Raw genomic sequence first — 15854 nt, forward strand, 5'->3', positions numbered from 1 at the left:
CAAAAGAATCCCCCCCAATTAATTAAAAACCAACAATCTACCTTGTTCCTCTGCATTTCCAACACCTCTTCATTCATCCTAGTGACATCAGGAGCTGAGGGGTGTCATGTGGATCAGCCCTGCCCACAAAATGTTGATTTCAATTCAAAGCCTCTGGCCTCTGACACACCACCCATCAGCACTGGGCTCTCCCTGAAACTCCTCCCAGACATCCTGCCTTTGCCCTGAGTCGTGGAGATCCTGTGGCTCTGGTTCTGCAGGACCAGTCCCTTTGCGACTCCAGCAGGTCATAGATGGGGTAGATGGTAGGGTGGGCAACCCAAGCCTCAGGATATGGGGCTGGTCAGTCAGGGCCACTGGGATCACCCCCCTCAGGCAAGGGGCAGAGCCAGCTCTCTATCGGGCCATCTATCCCGGGTGGGGGGCAGGGTCAGCTCCTCTGTTGCAGTGTACAGTGAGGGGCAGGGCGAGCTAGCCCAGGTCATGGTTCCTAAGGTAACACGGGCCATGGACATTGTCACAGACCCCAGCAGCAGCAGGAACACAGACCCAGATGGGGCCCTCAGCAGCAGCCCGTGCCTAAATGTCACCATAGCCCTGCTTGGTGGCAACATAGGCCATCCCAATCAGTATGGAAACCCTCAGATACCAACATAGTCTCAAGTGGCTGTCCAGATGCATGGACCCGTGTAGTGGCGTTTCATTTGTATTTTTAATAAATACAGCCTGCCTGAAGATCTGAGAGAAACAGTCCCACTGGTCAGCCTTACAGACCAGGTAATGGTAACACACACCTTTAATCCCAGTGGTCACACTAGTTGCCCTAGAAACTGGGCGGAGCATGCCTTTAATCCCAGCCCTAGAGAGGATTATAAAACAGGAGGAGACGGATCTCAGACACAGTCTCATTCTGAGATTCCTGGAGGTACAATCACCATTTTCAGATTGAGGTCAAGGTAAGAGCCAGTGACCGGCTGCTTTGCTTTTCGGGTCTTCAGGTTGAACCCCAATATCAGTCTCATAGCTTTTATTAATTGTGCAACAGACCCAAGCATGATCCTTGGCTGAATGTCATCATGTCCCCCAGATCAACATGGCCCCATTGGTGACACAGGCCTTGGACACCAAAATGGTGTCTTTAACCCAGTGGGCTTTGGTTGCCTGTCCATCAACAAGCAAGCTAGTCTCCTCTTCTAGAGAAGCCAGGAGTCACTTGGTACTTCAGAGCTCACACTGGGTGGTGGCCTCTCGGGAATGTGACCATGATGAATTAAACGGCCATTGGTCTTGTCTGTCCGGTGTTTGGGACACGTGTAAACCAGGGGCAGAGATCTCTCCCTCACCAGTGAGCAACAGGAAGTGACTAAAGTGGGCCCCTTTCTTGTAATAGTCACCGCACCTGTAGGGCAGGTAGCTGGGCCAGGACAACCTGGGCTGGACCCCAGCTCCCACAGGCTTCCTCTGTGGAGTGCCTCGAGACAGTATACAACCTACATGCCCACACAAGGCAGCCGGCAGCATCCTGGTGACTGAACTAAGATCAGCTGGCCCCAGACCAAGCCCTGGGAGGGAAGTGGCTTCCTCCGTTTCACAGCTGAGGACATGATGGGGAGTCTGCAGCCCTAATCTTGAGCGAGGGTGCTGAGTGAAGGTGTGGAGAGACATCCAGGGTTGTGCAGGACGGAGACTACGTTTAGAAGGGGAGAACTGGAGTGAGGGCCTCTAGCTACAGCAGGCAGCATGTTGCCCACCCTGCCAGGGTGAGTCCTCCTGGTCATCCATGTGCTTCAGACTGAAGAGTCCACTCCTTCCCGGGAGGCTTCAGCCAGCCAATGGCTCCAATGGTGACATTTCTAGAACCAGGTGCTTTTCATAATGACCACCTCTTGCTGGCTACCTTTGGCTGTGGGTGACCTGGAATAATCCAGAGAACAAACACTGACACGCGGGACACAGCAGGCCGGGGAGTAGGAGCGCTTTGACAGATGGGTTTGATTAGCCCCTGTAAGGCACACGCCTAGAACTGCATCTGAAACCCGGCAGGCGCACACGGGAGGGACTTAAAGGAAACAGTAAGTTAAATCGAGCGTGTGATGAAAGTCTGTGACCCCAGCAGCTAGGAGGCTGAGGCAGGAGGACTGCCTGAAAATCAAGGCCAGCTTGATGGGAATCGTGAGTTCAGGTTTCATAGCCAGGTTACACAGTGAGACTCTGACTGAAGAAAGCAAAACCAGTGGCCCAGAGAGACAGCTCAGCGTTGAGAACACAGGCTACTGCTCTTGTAGAGGCCCCAGGCTTGGTTCCCAGCACGCACATGGTGATCATAACCACCCGAAACTCAGTGTCAGGGAATCTGACATCTCTTTCTGGTCTCCTCGAACAGCAGGTATATACATATTGCACATACATACGTGTCAGCAGAATGCTCATACACATAAAATAAAAATAATACATAATTTTAAAAAACCAGTCAATTGAATCAGCTTGCCTGCCTTTCTGCTGGGAGTCCTTAGATAGATATGGTTCCTTTAACAGTGAAATCAGACAGCGGTGCTGATATTGCTTTGGTAGAATGCCAAAGAGAATACATGCCAAAAAAAAAAGGACCTAAAACAAAAATCAATGCCAGGCAGTGGTGGCACACACCTTTAATCCCAATACTTGGGAAGCAGAGGCAGGTGGATCTCTGTGAGTTCAAGGCCAACCTGGTCTACAGAATGAATTCCAGGATATTCAGGGCTACACAGAGAAACCCTGTCTGGAAAAATAAAAAGATAAAAAGTGGACTACAGATGTAGTTTAGAGATGGGATGCTGGTCTAGCACATGTGAGGGCCTAGCTTCTAGCCCCAGCACTGAATGAAAAAGCAGAAGGGCATACAAAGTAGCCAAGTGCGACAGCTGTGGTGCTGGGGTGGGGTGGGACTAATCACCAAGAGTACAGGAGCCACAGGGACAGTCATGTGAGAGCCACGCACTGCAGCTCTAATCATTCACTCCTGAAGATGATTCTGAGTGACACCAGTGTTCGTTCTGCCTGGAACTCAGAGATCCCTGGACTAAAGGCGTGGGTCACCGTGTCGGTGCACTCAGGACCTCTCACTGTCCCGCTGGCCAGGGAGTCTCGGGGTATGTTCATGTTCACCTCCTGGTGCTGGGACTAGAAGGGTATCTCCCCACACCTCTTTTTTTTCCTCCCACAGGTTCTGGGGGTCTCCAGGCTTACAAGGTGAGTAGCTCACCCATTGAGTTGTCTCCCCAGGCCTTGTTCTGTTCTCCCTCTTGCCCCCCTTTCTACATCTGAGGAAGCAGAAGTGAAGGAGACGCTGGTTATGAAGCAGTTGGGAATTCTCACCCCCTTCCCTGCTCCGTAGCATTGAGTCAGATGTCAGGACGGCTGCCTGGAGTTCTACCTAAGAAAGCTCTTCCCCCTTTGAGCCAGGAATTCAAGGGAACGTGGAGCTAGGACATCGGAGACTGTCGATGTCTTCCTGTGCCAGTTTTGGCAAGAGAGCTTATGCATCTTCTCCACACAGGCGGGATTTCAGTCTGTGCCCCCATCCACACCATTTCCTGCTTCAGCTATAGTCACCACCTCCCTAGGGGACCTTGGGCCTGTAACCCTGTTTCTCTGAGTCTTACTCATTCTGCACATGGGAATGGTCACCACCATCACAAGGCAGTCACAGAACTTCAGGGGTTTCAGGAACACAAGCCCTGGAAATAGCTTCCATCTGACTTTCTCTCCAGCCCAAGGAAAACCTGACCTAGCCCAGGTGACACTCACCTGCCCTCCAAGTCCCGGATAGTGTCTGGGAGTGGAATTCCCTTGGTCTCTGGGAGGGAGAGCAGGAGGACCAGGCTAGAGGCGATGGGCAAAGTTCCATAGGTGAGTGGTGGTATCAGGGGCAGGACCTGGCCGGTCATCTTAATCAAGGGGCCTGCCATAGCCCCTAGGCGGCCCACAGACTGCAGGAAGCCAGCTGCTGTCATCCTGTGGAGGAGAGAAGGCTCAGATACAGCTGCAGCTGACACTGGGCTGGAGGGTGGTATGGCTGGGCCCAGCATCCAGGAGTGGGACAGCTGGGTACAGGAGTCACTGTATCACCTCCAGAAACAACACCTCCTCCATGAAACCCACCTTGGTTTCCCCCATGGGTGTTCAAGGTAACTCTCTAGGGCTCTTAGCATCCTCTGTATCTCTGGGCACGTGGGGACAGCCTCAGCATCTGCTAGGCCACTCGGCTCCCGGCTCAGAGTCTCCACGTTATAGGAGGAGAGCCAACAGACATTGTCAAAATGCATTAGTGTTGCAAGCCTGTAATCCCAGTGGTCAGAAAGCTGAGACAGGAGAATTTCTGTGACTCTGAGGCAAGCCTGGCCTACATAGTGAGAGTTGGTCTCAAAACACCAAACCAAACCTCCAGCCTGTGTATCCTTGAGGCTTTAAGGGGTCCTGCCATCCCTCCTTACTGAACCTCTTGTGTGTGTGTGGGGGGTCCTTCCCTGGCTCTCTGACCACACCCACACCTGAGGCCCCAAGCAGCACCTACCTCAGTGGTGTCGGGAAGAGCTCTGTCATGTACACAGCAAGAGAAGTCAAGGAGATCCCGAAACACCCTTTCCCCAGGACAGCCAGGGCCACACGCAGAGTCTGCAGGTCTGCAGGTGCAAGGGGACCGTGAGGTCGAGGCAGGTAGTCCTCGGAAGAGGCAACACAGTGCAGGGCTACCGAGCACCAGGTGAGGACACAGTGCGGGATGAGGGACCTGGCCATGGGCCAGGACAGGAAGACAAGTGTGCTGGGGTTGGGCAAGCCTGGGAAAAATACTCAGTATTGCCTGCGCGGGGCCTTGGGGTGCCCGGGTGCCTACAACCTTCTTATCATCCCTAGCTGGAAGCCAAGGCCGGGATACTCTCCTGTGAGTCCGGCTTGGGCTTTGTTTTCCTGTACTGTCTACCCAGTCTTACAGAGGCCAGAGGTATGCCTCAGTGGCCCAGCCACTTTCCTGGCCATTCTCAGTCCCAGGGGGAAAAAAGAAAAAGTCTTGTGGTTGTCTTTGAGGCAGGGCTTCTCTGTCTCAACGCACCTGCCTCTGAGACAGGACAGACCATTACAGTCACCGCCGCCTGTCTGGAAGAAGTCTTCTAGAGGCCGTGGAGCGGGCTCAGTTAGATACAGTGCCTGTCACCGCCTGTGCTCGCAGCAGCAGGGAGGTAGGACAGGAGGACCAGGAGTTCAGGCCATCTAAGGCTGCCTGGTGTTGTCGTTTAGCGGCAGGAGAACAAACCACAATGTACAACAAACCCACATGGAAGTTTATAGATAAGGGCTGAAAAAGGGGGGTCGTGGAGACGTCCCTCAGAAAGACAAGTGGTGTAGAGAGCACAAGAAACAGGTGGAGTTCGCTTTTAAAGGAGCCTTAGTGCGGGCGTGTAGATTTAAGCAGCCATGCAGCGCATGCGCATGGATTACATCTTGATGTACCATTGGGCCATAGGACCCTAGGACTAGCTAGGTATTTGCCTGGCTACTGACAATGCATGTGCTGCCATAAGACCCCAGGGCTGGGTGGGTGATGCCGGAATTGCTACCACATGAGAGTCTGAGGCCAGCCTCACCTACTTGAAATCCTGTCTCAAAACAACTGAAGCCAGAACAAGTGACAAGAAACACCCTCCCAAAAGCATGTCTGAAAACACACATGCGCACATACACACACACACACACACACACACACACACACACACACACACACACACATGAGCGCGCCCTTCCTGCCTGCTCAGGTCCAAGCCCTGACTGTGTCACTGAGTAATTTAGGCTACTGCTTCTCTGAACCCCAGTTTCCTCCTCAGAGCAACGGCCAGGCCCAGGCAGAACTGAGGTGCTGTGGCTGTGGCTCAGGCGGAGGGAAAGGAGAGGTGTCATGGAAGGGAGTGGTGTGGCTGGGTGACACGCCTCCCTGCTCAGCCTCTTGTCTCACCTTGTGGCACCAGCACATTGCCTAAGATGCAGGACCCCGCCAGGGCCAGGGAGCCCACCAGCGTCACGCGGCGGCCCAGGAATCTGAGCAATAGGACCGTTGCGGCACGGCCCAGGAAGTCCACAGCGCCAAAGAGGGTCTGCAAGAGGAAGATGTTCCTGCCCAGGCTTTGCAGGTCCAGGACCAGGCCATAGTAGGACAACATTAGGGAGAAGCTGCGGGCAGAGCCAGAGTCAGGAGCATGCTACCAAGGAGTGACCCCAACCTGCAGCATCCTCTCTCACTGGCTTCGTCACCTGGAAGGTGACAGCAATGAAGGTCCCAGCAGAGGGACCTCAGAAAGTTTTATGGCCCTGTTTCAGGGAGCACGCCCCTCAGCTGGGGATAGATCCCAGGGCAGGTCTACGGGGAGAGGACCTCCCAAAGGACTTGAGTTTAGCAGTGGCTACAAGGTGTTCCTCACCACATAAGCCCCATTGGCTTTGCCCAGTAGATGCTGACAGCCTGGGGGGTGGGGGTGGGGGCGGGGAGGCAGAGGCAAAGCTTGGTGTGACTGAAGGTCCAGTTTTTCCAGGCTTGTGTGGACGCTGACTGATCTAGAGCTTTCCACAGGAACCTCGGAAAGTTGTGGGTAATGATGGGGTTAGCATTTCAAAGCCTCTGATTTGAATAACAAAAGATGCTCAGTGGCTCTGGGAGAGCCTGGAAAACTTGAAGGGTGTTTTTTTAGAGTTGGGGAGGGGGATGAGGTCTGCATGTTGGTTTCCTTCTAATTTATCAAGAAGTATGGGTGTGTGTGGGTGTGACAAAACAAAACAAAAAAACCTAAAAATGAAAGATTACCAAAAAAGCATTTCATTGCATTTTTGTCCGGAGATTTATTATCTATAGTTATCACCTGTATGTGGCAAACTATAGTGTAAAACAAACATTTTCCTCATTAGGGTTTGGGTTTTGAGCCAGTTTTTATGTGGCGCTGGGAATCAACCCTAGGGCTTCCTGCTAGACAGACAGGCACTGCACCCGCTGAGACACACTCCCAGCCTCAACTTTAGTTTTATTAGAGACCAAATTCCAATCAATCCTGACCTTCCTTTTTCAGGTGCTCTTTGGATGTCGCACCAACTAAATTTGCTTACAGGGGACATTTGCTGATCCCTAGTGCTGCTCAAGGCAGGGCCTCTCTTGCAAGGCGTGGTAGGTGATAGTGGGAACAGGAAGCTGCTTGGCTAGGGTTCAAGTGCAGGCTCCCACCAGCAACTACGCAGCCATCTGGGACCTCCTTGTCCCATCTGTGAAATGGGAGCTGTAAAGGGACACAGCACTTGTTGCCCTCTGGGGTCTGACTGTAACCATGAGCTGCTAAGACTGGAAAACATCATCCTCTTCCCGTATGGTCCATCTCCAGGGGAGCCTGGCCCTGGTCTCCTGCAGGGACTGCCATTCCAGCTGTGCCTCTCAGCTGGCTTCCACTACACCCATGCCCAGACCAGCTTCTCTCCTGTCTCAATCCAGCCTGCTAGGATGCTCGGTTTTCTGGATGCCACCCTCATGCCCCAGCCATGCCTCGGAGAGAGGTACCCAGCATGTCATACTTCACCAGCACCATGACACAGGTTCTCTGGGCAAGCATAGGCACACGGAACAGGTCCAGCACAGATCCCTGAGTCTCGGTTACCTCCCCGGCCATGCAGGATTTCAGCACCTCAGAGAGGGGAGAAAGCAGGAGTGGGTGTTAGAGCGATGGGCCTGTGCTGTGCCAGGGAGTGGTACTCAAGTGGGCAAGAGCAAGGACTTAGCCTAGCTTAGGCCTCTGGACTAGGGTGTGGGAAGGGCAGCAGAGGTGCCCTCTGGCCTCGGTGCCTTCTTCTGCAGGCCTGGCTTACTGACCAGGGTGGAGGAGTAGTCGCGTGTGGCTTGTCATGCTCTACAGCCCTGATGGCTGGCACCATGGCATGCCTACCCTGGCCAAACTGGCCCCTCACTGTTCTCAGAGGGCTCATTCAATCCTCTTGCACCTTGAGCCCTCCTAGCCTGGCATTAACTATATGGCCTGCTCTGGTGGCTTCTTCTGGTATCCCCACAGAGCTCCGTGTCCTCTATCCTCTGCAGAATATCCTCCATATACTTTCTAAAAATAGCTAGCTTCAAATAACAACCTTATTTCCCTGGATACATCACGAAGTTCCATGAGGCAGGTGTGTGAGACACAGGTTTAGGTCACGGGTGAGACAGATAATAATAGTGGTATTGTTGTTATTGGTAGTGATGGTGGGGATATGGTTGGTGGTGGTGCTGAAGGTAACAGTCGTGGGGACAGAGGGCTTGGTGGGCATGGCAATTATGGTGGAAATAGCAATGATGGTAGTGATGTTGGGAATGGTGATGACGGAGGGGCTGATGGACACAGTGGGAATGGTAGAGATTATGGTGATGGGGAGGGTGGGGATGATTGCAGTGGTGAGCACAATGATGATGGTGGGGATGGCAGAGATGATGGTGCTGATGGGGATGATGATGGGGATTGTGAGGAGGGTGGGGATGACTGTGACAGTGAGTATGGTGGGGATGGCAGAGATGATGGTGCTGATGGGGATGATGATGGGGATTGTGAGGAGGGTGGGGATGACTGTGATAGTGAGCATGGTGGGGATGGTAGAGATGATGGTGCTGATGGGGATGGTGTGGAGGATGGGGATTGTGAGGAGGGTGGGGATGACTGTGACAGTGAGCATGGTGGGGATGGTAGAGATGATGGTGCTGATGGGGATGATGATGGGGATTGTGAGGAGGGTGGGGATGACTGTGACAGTGAGTATGGTGGGGATGGCAGAGATGATGGTGCTGATGGGGATGATGATGGGGATTGTGAGGAGGGTGGGGATGACTGTGACAGTGAGTATGGTGGGGATGGCAGAGATGATGGTGCTGATGGGGATGATGATGGGGATTGTGAGGAGGGTGGGGATGACTGTGATAGTGAGCATGGTGGGGATGGTAGAGATGATGGTGCTGATGGGGATGGTGTGGAGGATGGGGATTGTGAGGAGGGTGGGGATGACTGTGACAGTGAGCATGGTGGGGATGGTAGAGATGATGGTGCTGATGGGGATGATGATGGGGATTGTGAGGAGGGTGGGGATGACTGTGACAGTGAGTATGGTGGGGATGGCAGAGATGATGGTGCTGATGGGGATGATGATGGGGATTGTGAGGAGGGTGGGGATGACTGTGATAGTGAGCATGGTGGGGATGGTAGAGATGATGGTGCTGATGGGGATGATGATGGGGATTGTGAGGAGGATGGGGATGACTGTGATAGTGAGTATGGTGGGGATGGTAGAGATTATGGTGATGGGGAGGGTGGGGATGACTATGATGGTGAGTATGGTGGGGATGGTAGAGATGATGGTGCTGATGGGGATGATGATGGGGATGATGAAGATGATGATGGTGCTGATGATGGTGCTGATGATGGTGCTGATGAGGATGATGATGGGGATGGTGATGGGGATGATGATGGTGGCAGTGGTGATAAAGACAGCGGAAGTGTCGATGGTATGGTGATAATGTTTTGTAGCGATACCGATGGTAATATTAGGGATAGTGTTTGTTGTGATGAAGAGGAGCTCCACTGTGGTAGAGGAGGTGGCTGTAGAGATGGGCTGTGGTGGTTCTAATGCTGCTGCTGAAGGTGTTGGCAGGGATCTTGTTTTCATCAACGACAGCGGCAGTATTCATGGAGTGGTGTGTGATGAGGGGGTTGTGCGACATTCTTGGTAAACTTGATGGAGACGGTGGTGCAGTGGACAATGGCAGCTGGGGGTGACACCCTAGTGGACATATTTTCCTGAGTAAACAACCTCTCACCTCTATGGTCAGTGTCTCCTTGGCTTCCTTGTGGCCATTTATCCAGGCTACCTTCTGGAGCTCCTGAAGTGCTTTCTCTGGCTGGCCCGTAGTAATCAGCCATCGGGCGGATTCTGGCAGCCACCTATCAAAGAAGCAGATATTTGGCTAGGACTTTGCTGTCCTGGAGCACCATGGGCACTCCTGAGTTGGGTGGGAGGGATGGTGGGCAGCGGCGCCCTCAGCGTGATGTAGCGGGAGAGCAGGAAGGTACTTCATAGCTGTCCTGTAAAGCTGGACTGGACAGTTTGGAATTCAGCTGAGCCCCAACCCCCAGACTCCTCCCTCTTCTAGTCTAGGCCACCCCCACCTGGCCTTTCTTGATGTCCTGTCTATGGACAGGCTACGCGGACACAGAAGCTGCTTCTCCAGCAATTCTGAGGTCATCTCTGTGGTAGAAAGGCCACCTGGGCTGGTGGGATGCTGGATAAAGGTACTTGCTGCCAAGCCTGGCAACTGCTGAGTTTCTGGGACTCACGTGATGAGAGGAGAGAACTGATGTCGGCAAGTTGTTCCCAGACCACACACACAGTGGCACACAGGCGTCCCCTCCCCAAGTAAGTAAATAAAGAATTCTAAAAGGAAGCTTGACTTACATATGCATACACATACACACAGCCACTTGGTGCTGTTTTATTCTGTCTTCTTTGGACTTTTGTTTGTTTGCTTGTTTGTTTTTTTAATACTGTTAATACCCTTGAGGCAGATCTAAGTGAGTCTCTAAAGCCAGTCTGCATGTCCCCAACCTTAAGGGCTGCTGTCTGGGGGAACATTTCTCTGGTCAAAGACACTGGGTTTGGCCGGTTTGAGGCAGTGTAGCACAGTGGCTAAGAGTCAGCTGACCAAGGCCAGTGGCACAGATGTGTGTCCTGGTGCTCAGAAGGCTGAAGCAGTAGGTTTGATAGGCTATCTGGACCATGTAGTGAGTTTGAGGCCAGCTGGGCAATTTTGTTCAAAATAAAAAGTAAAAAAGAAGCCCAAAATGTAACTCAATGGTACAGTGGCCCCTCACTCTTATCCCAAATGAAAAAGTAAAACAGAATGAGCCAGCCTGCCCAAGTTCAGACCTTGCCTCTGGTTTTTCGCCAGCCTTTCTGATTTAGGACAGAGGCAATCAGCGTCTTATCTGTAAACGTGTGATCACGCCTCTAGAGTCGCAGACCACACGTGGTACGGACCAGGCTCCTGTAACTGGTCATCATCAGGCCACAGACTTCCTCGTCTATCAGCGCTAGTCGCAGATTGGAAGCACTGTGCTGTGGATGGCTTTGTCTGGTTTGGTTCCTGGTGTGTCTTCCAGGCCTGGAACCACATCTGGCCTGAGGCATGGACTAAACCGTACAGTGGTCTGACTGGAGCCTGGGCTGACTGGTTCCAGCATGCGGGCACCAGAGAACTATGGTGACATTCATTATTGGTTTTCCTGTCTGTCCCCATGGCCGCCACCCAAACAAGGAATTCCAGATGTTTGCAGGTCTCTAAAAGTAACAGTGACACTGACGGGCTCGTCTCCAACACTGGCCCTTGAAGACTTGGATGCCAAGTGCCCTGTGAGGGTCGGGCTGGCGTTGGGGACAGTGCTGGCATGTAAGGAGGATGGGATCAGCCCCAGCCCAGAGGACAGAGGCTGCTGCCCCATCCCTGTTGGTGGGACCCAGGATCTTCTCTTTTTCCAAGAAAAGATGGCAGCATTACTTGAGTCTGTTTTTAAGAATCTCCTGGTTTTAGCTCTGAGATTCCATCTTATACCTCTAAGAATGGCTAAGATCAAAAACACTGATGACAACTTATACTGGAGAGGATGTGGGAGGGAACATTTCTACATTGCTGGTGGGAGTGCAAACTGTACAGCCGCTTTGGATTTCAGTGTGGCGATTTCTCAGAAAATTAGGAAACAACCTTCCTCAAGACCCAGCAATACCACTTTTGGGTGTATACCCAAAGGATGCTCAATCATATTACAAGGACATGGGCTCATCTATGTTCATAGCAGCATTATTTGTCACATCCAGAACCTGAAACAACCTAAATGCCCCTAAATGACCAAAGAATGGATAAGGAAAATGTGGTACATTTACACAATAGAGTACTACACAGCAGAAAAAAAAATAATGACATCTTGAAATTTGCGGGCAAATGGATGGATCTAGAAAACATCATATTGAGTGAGGTAACCCAGACCCAGGAAAACAAGTATCATATGTACTCATTCATAAGTGGCTTTTAGACATAAAGCAAAACAAACAAAACAAAAACCAGTCTACAAATCGCAATCCCAGAGAACTCAGACAACAAAGAGGAACTTAAGAGAGACATACATAGATCGAATGTACATGGGAACTAGAAAAAGGCAAGATTTCCTGAGTTAATTGAGAGAATGGGGACCATGAGAGAGGGTAGAAGGGGAGGGGAGAGGAATGGAGGGGGAGAGAAAATATATAGCTCAATTAAAACAATAAAAAAAGAATCTCCTGGTTTTAAGTGTTGGTATGTCCCCTCTCAAGTCAATTCTGTGTGGCCCCACTTGGCAGGAAACATAGACTTCTGGCCGAAGCAGTCACCCAGGGACTCCTAATGGTGAGTGCCACTGTCTTCCTGTGGTTCCCAGCAGGATGTGGCCAGTTAGATGGTGAGACAGAGACTCAATCCCCCAACAGGGCTCCCATGAAAAGAGACCCGAATGTACTGACCAGGACAGCAGGAATATGGCCAAGAAGGGGATGGACACAGCCAGCTGGAGGTTTTGCCAGTCCCGCACGGCATAGGCCAGGCCTGCCAAGGCCATCTGGCCTGTGCTATAAGTGCAGCCCAAGATCGCCATGGTAACAGCCCTCCTGCGGGTCGTGGTCCACTCAGCCACTGAAAGGTGATAGAGAGGCCCAGAGTGAGGTTCAGGCCCCTCCTGATCCAGGGCAGGAGAAAGAGCAAAGAACTCCAGGGTACCTACTCAGTATAGACTGGGCCAGTATGGTGCCAGCCAGCCCAAAGGCACTCAGGAACCGAAGGCCACAGTAGGTGAAGAAGCTGGGAGCCAACATGGCGCCAGCACCAGCCACAGCCACTTGCAGGTAGCACCAGCTCAGCATTGGCTTCCGCCCCAGCCTGTGAAGATGAATACGTGGGGATGTCCCTGGGGACTCTACACAGGGCAGGTGATGCCTGTTCAAGGTCTGACAAAGGGAACCATGAGCAGCTGGTTCTTGAGTTCTAGAAGCTTCCAGAAGCTCAGAGCTTCTAGAAACTTCTGGAAGCATGAAAGACTTTGTTATTGAAGTGGCAGTATCTTGCTCAGGGTGAGTCAAGAGTACAGCTTTGGCATCAGCACCCAGGTCTGAGTCTTCTGTGGTTCAGTGATAACACATGGGTGACCTGGGAGGGAACCCCCTCTGGCTCGGAACACTGGAGTTTACCTAACACCTTCATGCCTTCTGCTCCCAGGGAGTTACTCTGTGCTGGGGGAGCTAGGAGGAGAGAATCTACTCACCTGTAGGAGAGAAAGCCCCAGACAAAGGCTCCTGCCAGGATCCCAGCCATGAAGATGGACTGGCCCAGGGGCTTCAGGCTCTGGGAGCTGCACACCAGGTCCCACTGGAAGAGAGAGAAGCCTGACAGTTTCCGAGGTACGCAGAAGGGGTGACTGGTGGTGTTGAGGGTCTTCTGCCTGGTCAGCCTACAGCCTCGAGGCCCATTCCCCACAAGGCTCCCAGCACTGGAAGTTGAGCTATTGGACACAACCTGCCTTGCCTCTGATAGCTTCATTTGTTCTATAGGGACAGGGACTCTGTGAGGACATGTCTAGAAGGCCAGCCTGTGGAACAGTGCATGTCACCAAAAGGTGACAGGACAGGAGAGAGTCTGCTGAGCCAGCCTCGCTATTCTAAATGCGGATGGTGTAAATGGATCAAACCCAAGCTCCTGTCTGTCCTGAAACCCAAGCCTGCATCCGAACCTGAGTCACCACAAGCCATCAGCAGTACAAGCCAGATGATAAAATTCTCCACTTGAGGGAAGGGTTCGGGAGGGAGAGTTCTGTAGGAATATGCTTGCCACAGAAGCATAGAGATGTATGTGCCTTCAGTCTCCAGAACCCACATAAACAACTGGGCGTGGTGGTGCCCGTTTGTAACCCCGACACAGAGTGGGGGTAGACAGGAGGACTCTCTGGCCAGGCAAGTCTGGGAGCCTGCTGTCCCAAGACAGGGAGATCCTATCTCACAAAACAAGTTGGAGGCTGGAGAGATGGCTCAGATAAGAGCCCCTTGTGTGTAGTCATGAGGACCAGAGTTCAGATACTCAACCATGTTCTATGCCAGGCACCTGCCTCATGCCTGTAAACCCAGCTCTGAGGGAAACAGAGGCAGGAGGATTCCAGGGTTTGCTCACTTCTGGCCTAGCTGAGAAAATGTGAGACCCTCCTCAAAGGAGTAGGCAGAGTGACAGGAGACACCTGACACTTTTGGACTTTGCAGGAGTGTCTAGACACCACACACACACACACACACACACACACACACACACACACACACATTCTCCACTTGAACAAACTATTCCTAGATCCATCTGTGTTCTTGTACATTCCAATTTTGTTAAAGATCTCTGCTAAGACTGTTCAGCAAGAACATCCCTCCAGCTCAGGTTAGGTTGGTTTAGACAGCCTCTTTCATCACTGCCATTTTCTGCCCTCTGACCCTCCCAGGCTCCAGCTGTGACTGCCCCTTTATCTTGAGTAGGGGCCCATCTCTTTCTCCCACAGCACGTCCGCGTGTCCACACAATGGTTTCTGTACCTGTGGAGAGGTCAAATCTGCCTTCCCATATTGGATAACTGGATAATGGTTTTCTGTGTTGGTGTGTGCATGCATGTGTGTGTGGGTACATATGTGTGTGCTGTTGAAATTGACACTAGGTATCCTTCTCAACACTCTTCCCTTTATAGTTTGAGACAGGAGTTCACCGATTCGGTCGGACAAGCTAGCCAGTAAGCCCAGGCATCTTCCTGTCTCTTCCCCTCAGCACTGCCCTTACCCACCCCTTTCTATATTGGTTCTGGGGGTTTGAACTCAGGTCTTCAGCAAGCACTTTACCAGCTTAGCCACCTCCGCAGCTCTGTATAGCATTTCAACATTTTGTTTGTCGTGCAAAGCTTGGGAGGAGGCAAGTTGTGCAGGCCAGCTCTGGGGATCCTTACCCTGGTCACAACTGTGGCTGTGAAGGTGCTGTGGTCATAGACCCAACCGTCCACACAAGGCTCTGTGGCAGCCTCACTCCCGTTGGCAGCTGTAGCATTGGGGTCCAGGAACTGCCACTGTGGGTGGCGGAAGCGGCGGCACTGGTGAGGCTGCAGGTTGGGGCCGGGTGGGATGGAGATGGCCAGGAGGGCCTCACGGGTCAGGTTGGCGGGCACCTCAGAGCTGTTGTCCAGCACAGGGATCCAGCAGCGGTGGTCTGGGACAGCAGCAGAGAAATTCTCCAGAATCATGTGAAAAGGTACCAAGACGGCAGAGAGCAACAAGGTGCACATCTGCAGGACCTGGAAGAGGCCCATACCCCCAGCCCTGACCAGAAGCTCCTCGAATGCCATGGCTGGAGATGATCCTAACCGTTGGGGAGTGCTGAGACCTACTAGTTCTCACTAGTCCTCATGGATGCCAAGTGCTCCCAAGCTCCTCGTTGCTCTGTTGGTGGAGTCGGGGGTAGGGTGGGAGGATAAATGTCTCCTTGTCCTGTTTCCAGGAATGGTCACTGGGATGTCCCAACACTGTAGAGGGGACATCAGGTAGAGAACTCACTGGACCAAGCTGCCTGGATGGTCAGGTCAGGGGGGCCTGAACCCTCTCTGGAACCAAGAGGGAAAAGTCAAACAGATTTTTCCAACCTCCAGGGCAAAGCTGTTACTGAGTTACAGTCACTGACGGACAGGCTGCTCCACTGCTTCCCTGGGGGCAGTCAATGTTCAACCT

The 15854-nt window shown here is 52.4% G+C and overlaps 1 protein-coding gene across 1 annotated transcript; it reads right to left on the reverse strand.

Moving 5' to 3' along the window:
• Nucleotides 1–371: 371 nt before the first annotated feature.
• Slc22a11 (solute carrier family 22 member 11) lies at nt 372–15475 on the reverse strand. Its single transcript, XM_075975225.1, has 11 exons — nt 15083–15475; nt 13380–13483; nt 12843–12997; nt 12586–12754; nt 9857–9980; nt 7582–7691; nt 5987–6201; nt 4553–4661; nt 3787–3993; nt 1344–1399; nt 372–490 (listed from the first exon to the last, which is right to left on the reverse strand). The coding sequence occupies exons 1-11, from the start codon at nt 15473–15475 to the stop codon at nt 372–374; spliced, it is 1761 nt and encodes a 586-aa protein (XP_075831340.1).
• Nucleotides 15476–15854: the final 379 nt, after the last annotated feature.

This window comes from Microtus pennsylvanicus, chromosome 5, assembly GCF_037038515.1.
Source record: "Microtus pennsylvanicus isolate mMicPen1 chromosome 5, mMicPen1.hap1, whole genome shotgun sequence".
Lineage (NCBI taxonomy): Eukaryota > Metazoa > Chordata > Mammalia > Rodentia > Cricetidae > Microtus > Microtus pennsylvanicus.